The 7,515-nt window shown below is 41.1% G+C and overlaps 1 protein-coding gene across 1 annotated transcript; it reads left to right on the plus strand.

Annotated features, from left to right (window-relative positions):
* The first annotated feature begins 1,532 nt into the window (after positions 1–1,532).
* prr35 (proline rich 35) lies at positions 1,533–7,515 on the plus strand. The gene is made up of 3 exons (XM_044013216.1): positions 1,533–1,596; positions 4,577–6,086; positions 6,321–7,515. Exons 2-3 carry the CDS (start codon positions 4,657–4,659, stop codon positions 7,117–7,119), a joined length of 2,229 nt encoding a protein of 742 aa, XP_043869151.1. The 5' UTR covers positions 1,533–1,596; positions 4,577–4,656; the 3' UTR covers positions 7,120–7,515.

Here is a 7,515-nt window from a genome sequence, read left to right on the forward strand (position 1 = left end):
AGGCTCATAGGCACCTCTACATCTTTGTATATTCATTCTAATCTTTCTGTTGAACAGTTTCATATGGGAGTTTACATTTACAAATGTCAAAAATCACTGATTTATTCAACATGAATACAAATACGACTTTAGAAAGTTTACAAATCCACACTTATGAATACTAAATCCACACTTAGCTATGGATTTATGAATCTGCAGCAGTCCCATAACTCTCAGAAATACGCTCGGCCAAAAAGAACGTTGATCTCACGATCAAAAAATGAACACCATTAAAATGGGTTGGCGTTAACATCGTTAATAACGTGTTTAACACTATTATTTATATAAGCTGTAGCAACTGTTCCACTGATCTCAGTTTTACTCATAGCATAATAATCATTACAATACTACCGCGAATAATAATAACAACAGCCTCACAAGTGGATCTGGATCCTGCAGCCCAGGTGTCAAGACTTTCCTCTTTAATAAAGTGTATAGTTAAGGCTGGTTCATCTCTCTCTGTTTATTTACTTCAACGCAAAGACTGCAGAAAAAGTTTGCACCTGCAAATGTCAAGTAAAGTACTGTAGATGGGATACTGTAAACAACACACACAGTAACCATGGTAACATGTGACGCATGCTAATAATCAGAAATTCGCCAGGTGAGTTTCAAACGGTAGAAGAAATAAAGGAGTGCACGTGTCAGTGATTGGTTGTCTTGGTGCAGCTGCAGATATGAGACACTTTCCTCTCAGTGTCATGACTCTGAAGAGAAACCTCCGTCCAACCCGGTCATCTCAGAGTTTAGGATTAAAATGCCTGGATTAGCACTGTGTTTCGACTGTTTCTCTTCTTGAGAACGTTCTCTATGAGAGATGGAGATTGTCAGATGTTATGTATGTTGTCTGTGTGTGTTTATTAGAGGTGATACTAACGCACAGGCACCGACATTCATGCTCAACACTGATGAACACAGCAACTGTCACTTTCACACCACTGCTTTTGTGGCTAATAAATTATTGATTCATGGATGAGTCCATTATCTGTATGTATTATGTATCCTTTATTGGCGATTATAACGCTGTCAATGAAAGAGTCAGAGTGGTGCTAGTGTTCAAGTGTAAAGGCCTTTGCACACCGACGACAAGAGGTGTGTGTGGGGTTGTAAAGGTGTGTGTAAGTCAGGGTTCAAATGAGTGCGTCCTGCGCGCGCATGTCGTAATTCACATATTAAGTATTTCCTTTTTCCTCTGACAAATGTTATGTTCAAACTGCACATGTATATATATATATATATACATATACATATATATATATGTATATATATACATATATATATATAAAACATTAACTTCCCTCATAATAAAGACAAAATGTCATCTGTTGGTGAAAGAAAAATCATAAACTCTTTCTGTGAAATGTATTATTATCACGCGGTCGACAGTGCGCGCGCGTGTGTGTGTGTGTGTGTGTGTGTGGAGTGGGTGGCTCCGGGCGTTGCTCGCAGTCAATATAAATGTGCGCACTCGCTCCTGCTGCGGTCCCATTTGCGCGCTGCGTGCCCTCCCAGTGCCGCCACACAGGAGCTGAGCAGCCACACCGGGACGCTCTCCAGGTACGAAGTCATTCATTTCGTATCTTCCTTTATGTAGTTTATTGCACGCGGTCAGGTTGAGGGATTAAGCTCGTGCGATATTTGAAAAAGAAATTGTAAAGAGCCCTGACGCACGGGGAAACCGGGGTACCTGTAATCCATGTGACATTTTCTACTTCTGGAAACATTCAGTCTTAAGGCTGAATTTCAAATTTTTAAACAATAAGTATCTGAATGATTACATTTATATTCTATTTCTTCTATTTTTATAGTTTACTTTTGCTTTTATCTTTAATTAAATCAGTTATTTGTTATGGTTCACACTTGTATTATTAAATGTAGTTGTGAAGCCTATTGCGCTTTATTTTAATTGGGTTAAAAAACCTTTACTTCACATATGCAATAAATGCGAGTAAAATAAATAATAAAAAATGAACTCATTGAATTTCAGGCATGTGTTTAAACACTTAAGTGTTTGATGTAACTGCAAAAATACAGTGGTGTGTCCCAGAGACTGAGACTGCTGTGCAAAGCTTTTACTTTGGTGAACTTCCTTAATTGCAGCAATAGATGTTCAAGTGGTGAAGTTCGTTGGATCTGGACTCATAAAAGCTTTGGGCTGCATCTGCACAGTAAGAGGACAGTAAACATAAAAAGAACAATGATATTTATTGATTGCATTGTAACTGCAGATGCTCGGCTCCATTATGAGCTGGAAGCCCAGGTCAGAGCCCTGAGGGCAGACAATTGAGCCATCAAATGGCTGCAGAGTAACAGGCCAATGATGAGGGTCCGCTTTGGAACGCAGTCAGTGCTTCTGTGCTGGAGTGAGTGGGAGAGCAGGAAAGGTCACGTTTAAGGGTTAAAGATAAAGACAAGACTTCTGTGGTCAAAGTTTGAAATGGAAAATACAAAATTACAGTATTATATGAAAAAAAAACACTGTTATACTTGATTATTGGGGAACAAACTGTGAGTCAAATATTATTATTATTATTATTATTATTATTATTAATAAAAATAATAATATAATTATTTATTTATTTTTCACTCTTGTGGAATTGAGTTTTTGGCTTATTTGACTGTAAAACAACACATTATATGAATTACAATGGAATAATTAGATAAAAACTAAAACACATAGAAAACAGAAAATGAGACAGTTTGGTCAGTTATTGCATTTGATATAAAATACTTTGTATATATTTAACAAGTTCTTTTAAAAAACCAAAAACATGAACACAATTAACACAAACAATTTGCCTGGCTTTTTGTTTTACACATATTTTGTATCAACATTTTACTGATAACCATATTTATAAACCAGACATTCTGTGTAATCTGTGCACTTAAAGAATAATAACACAGCTTTTCACAAGGCTTCTGTGAACCACCTCTAAAATAGTTCTTTTTTATATTAAGTAAGAAAAGTGTACAGACAGTTTGGACAGTTAGACATTAAAAGGCTGATGTCAAGGCTCCGCTTGGGAGAGTTGCTGCCGTCCTATATTTGATTCACCTCAGCTGTCATTTGTAAGAATTTAGAACATTGGCCTCATACGTGAAACCAATTTTCTGATCAGACAAATGATGGATTGTTTTTAAAAGTATTAATTTAATTTAATTTAATTTAATTTAATTTAATTTAATTTAATTTAATTTAATTTAATTTAATTTAAAACTAATTTCAACAAACTAATCACTGAAAAGTGGCGTGTGAAAGAATTGGATGTGCTTAACATTTTTTGGGGGGACGGGTGTAGAGTTATTATAAATAAAATATAATTTTGTTATAATTATAAAAATTATAATTTTTGTATAGATATATATATATAGATAGATAGATAGATAGACAGAACCACAGCAAAAGTTCCATGCATTAGCGTCTGCACAGTGCACAGTGAAAGCTCCTTTATCGCCTCTTTTTTTCTTCCAGTGTGTGTTGTATAAAACAAACATTGGTGTAAATAAATAACTCTCACACTCCGGCTTGACATCAACGACAGACAGAAAAAAGTGTTCAATCACAGCAGCAGGTGGAAACCAAAGATAGTTCTGTGTGACGATGACGAAACAGGATGCTCAAGCATGTCTTGAATAAATGTTTTTTTTCACAATGACATTAGTTGAGGTTCCACTCCAGTTTACTATTGTTTGAGTTTAAGGGAAGGTCACTCTAAATACATGACACGTCATTTTTTTCCTGGAAAATTTTATTTTAAAACTGTATAATTGTTCAGCGTATTTTCTATTTTTTTGTGTGTCATTATAGCTTTGCTAAAACAACAGTTGTAATAGTTGCCTCAGACTTTTAGATTCTTAAATAGTTTTGTGTAGCAGTGGGCATCTTGGGGACAGGCACGATTTCAGAAAAGTTGCCGTAGTCTAGGGACAGAATGTTTCCAAAATATGGAAATATGTTGTAATATAAGTACAGGCGATCAGTTGAAGTTATGCACCATGTCCTGACCCAGATCCAGCAGGCCTGGCACTAATGATGCCCTCTAGGTATAATGCCAGGCACTCATTAGGAACCAGGCCTCAAACCCCCAACTCTCTCGCTTCCCCACCCGCTACCATGCAATCCTAAGCCTGGCCCTACACTGCCTGTAGCCGACCTCCGAGGGTCCAACCGCTAAGCTCGCGTAGGCCTGAAAGTGTTGTCAGGACCCCCTGCACAGGTGCACAATCCCCTGTGATGTCTCCAGGAGCTCTTCAGCCCTGGGCCTTGCAAGCGCCTTGCACGGCACTGGAACTAATGAGTAGTGGCAGGTAGAGTGAGAACACAGCAGCATGTGCCTCCCTGCAGTTAGGTTAGTGGAAACCCTCCGCTAACCTAACCGACAACAGACAACAAATATACACACGTGTATATAATGATCCACATGTTTTATCTTAGACATGTTTGATTTCAGTGCTTCAGTTCTGCAAGGAAGTGGAGAATATGTGATACGTGCAGGTGAACGATTAAAATCAAGTTTTTGTCTTATTTGTTTCACAGATTTGGCTTCACTTTTATCAAGAACATGCTTTTTCAACCCTCTCCCGCAAGAGAATTGAGGAAAGGCCCAAGCACATTAAATGAAATCCTCCCAGGCACACAAAGTTAATTCATTACCTCAAAGACAGGCCAGAAAATCTCCAGAAATTCATAAATACCGAGACTCAGTCATGTCCAAGGACGAAACTTGCAAAGTGACGTCTGCCAACAAACACAAGGAGCGCAAGCCTAAGAAGCCTCACTATATTCCTCGACCATGGGGCAAACCGTACAACTACAAATGCTTCCAGTGCCCCTTCACATGCATGGAGAAATCGCACCTATACAACCACATGAAGTACAGCCTGTGTAAGAACTCTTTATCTCTGCTCATAGAGTCAGACTGGCCTTATAAAAAGGGCAACATCCTGCACTCAGACCAGCTTCAACCCTTTAAGCAGGCACACGATTTCCATGCTTCGGGAAACGATGAACCACAACAGGCGTCACAGACGGAAGAGAGACAGCGGCAACAGAGGAACGTAGCCGAGGAAAGAGAGGACAGGGGAAAACTGGGACAAGACAGTGAGGAAAACCGAGGGGATGTTGCCGGGCCGGCAACAGAGAGGGTTAGTAACAGCAGGAGCGCAGGAGACGCTGCAGATCACTCTGCCAAGAACATCAAACAACCAGAATCAGTGCTTCTGATGTCTGACATGCTCTCCCTGGAGGACCACCTGTTACGAGCACATTCATTAGAAGTAGAGGATCAGCTTAAACATTATAAACTATCCAAGAATTGTCTCTCTGAACAGTGGCGGCGGTTAACATCCGGCCACACTAAGGCCAAATCAGAAGGATCGCTGCCTCGAGTGACTTCTATTCCCTGTTACCCTCCTCCTCCAAACCTCATTGATTACCAGGATCCCGCTGGACTCAACCTCTCAGTGCTTGGGGTGGGCTATCCCATCAGCCCCAGCCTCCCTTCCTACATGAACTCAGTTCTTTCAGCTCCTGCCACAGTTGTGACTGCCCAGACCCACGCACAGCTCACTCAGCTTCCCTTCCTGGCATCAGCAGCTCAACTGATGCACCCGGCTTCCAGCGTGCACACAGACAGGACCCTGATCCCTCCTCGTCTATATTACCCATTCCTGTATGAGCACACGTTCAGACCAGCCGCCTGTCAGAGTGATGCCAGCAAACCTGCGAAATCATCCTCGAACAATCCCCAATCTACCTGCCAGCCTAAAGTCAGTCTGTGGAAGGTGCCGGCTTTGCGGCCGGGGACGACTGCTGCCTCCGCTGCTGACTGGGCGTCACCACAGAGCTACAGGCTCGGTGATAAACTGCAGGCTGCAGCCAAAGACGGCAAAGCAAGCGCGGATCTGAAGAGGACAGGGGCTCCACTGGGGAACCACGAGGCACCCATGGAGAAGAAGCCAGCCATGGGCTGTTCTCTGGATGTCCTGAAGAATATTCAGACTGTAGCCTCACTATCAGCAGCAGAAAACCTTCCCTTCCAGAACAGGTATTTTTTAAATGATATTTTCCTTTACTTATCACCAGAAGTTATGGATTGTCCTTCTTGTTGATTTAATTTTTGTACTGTGCATATATATATATATATATATATATATATATGCATATATATGTATACAATTTATATAAATATAATATATATAAATGTATATATATAATATAAAATAAAAAATAAATAAAAAAAATATATTATATAAATTAAAAATTTGTCCTATTTTCCCAGTTTACCAGATGTGCAGCTTCCGTCCTGGCCCACTGAACTGTGGTACAGTGATCCCGTCACCAGTCCCAAAAGTGAAGTATCCTCTGTGTCAACATTTGGAAGACCCAACAGCCACGAAGTGACTGCAGTCCGGACGATTGGAGACGGCGCCTCAGAGTCAGTGGGAGCTCTGTTAAGCAACCTGTCCAAGGCCTTAGAGGAGTACCAAGAGGCCGAGCAGAGAATCTCCAACCTGGAGAAGGAGGATCTCTCTGCCCAGCACCACCTCTGGGATCACCTGAGCAAAATCCGAAGTGAACTGTCCCACATAAACCAGGCGCTGGAGAGGACAGCTGAGCAGAGCGATGGGCCTCTTGACCTCTCAGTCAAGAGGGAGTCGATGGGTTTTGCTGGAGAGGACGGCAGTCTGAAGGACAACGGCACAGAGACAGAGGACGACAACGACGAGCTGGAGGAGAGAAGGGAAGAAGCGGAGGATGAGAGTAAAAAGAAGGCAATGAAGGCTTCGTTAGAGAGTCGTAAAAAGTCGTTGGACATTTTGATTAAAATGAGTCAGGCGTCCATGGTGAACACAGACCTCCTCTCTCCTGGCGGTCTTGCCATCAGTCCAGCCGAGGCCTTATGGCCAAACAGAACCACCAAGTGTGAGGCAGACTCCAGCGTCCTCCTCTGCCCCGACGGCCGATCCGTGGTGTTCACTGACGTCCCTGCTTCTACGAAAACATCCACTAAACCTCTGTCCATACAGCGACTGGAAGCTCCGTGTCCTCCGAGCCCTTTGACGGCGACTGACAACTGACAGCTTCTGTCCCTCCGACTGTAAAATAGTTGATTCTATATTATCACTGGCATGCCTTTGATTTTCAGTGGCCACAGCTCGTCTACCTTCACTAATGTTTCAGACGTTCTCAGAAAACGCGATCGTTTTGGATTTATTATCTACAAACTGAATGTCAGTATTCTTTGAAGCACAATTTAAAATGAAATACTAGCACTTAGTGAATTCAATCAGGACCATTTGAACCATGAAGTCAATTCAAATTATGCAGAAAGACAATCCTTTGAATTGAATTGTTAATGATGTAATTAGAATAAATGTAAGTAAAATATTTTATAAGGGCAAGTGGTTGTATGTGGACATTTCACTTGAAATGAAAATAAAATGTCTTATAAATGACATCCTTTCAACAAACGG

Source organism: Solea senegalensis, linkage group LG18 (assembly GCF_019176455.1).
Source record: "Solea senegalensis isolate Sse05_10M linkage group LG18, IFAPA_SoseM_1, whole genome shotgun sequence".
NCBI classification, from domain to species: Eukaryota; Metazoa; Chordata; class Actinopteri; order Pleuronectiformes; family Soleidae; genus Solea; species Solea senegalensis.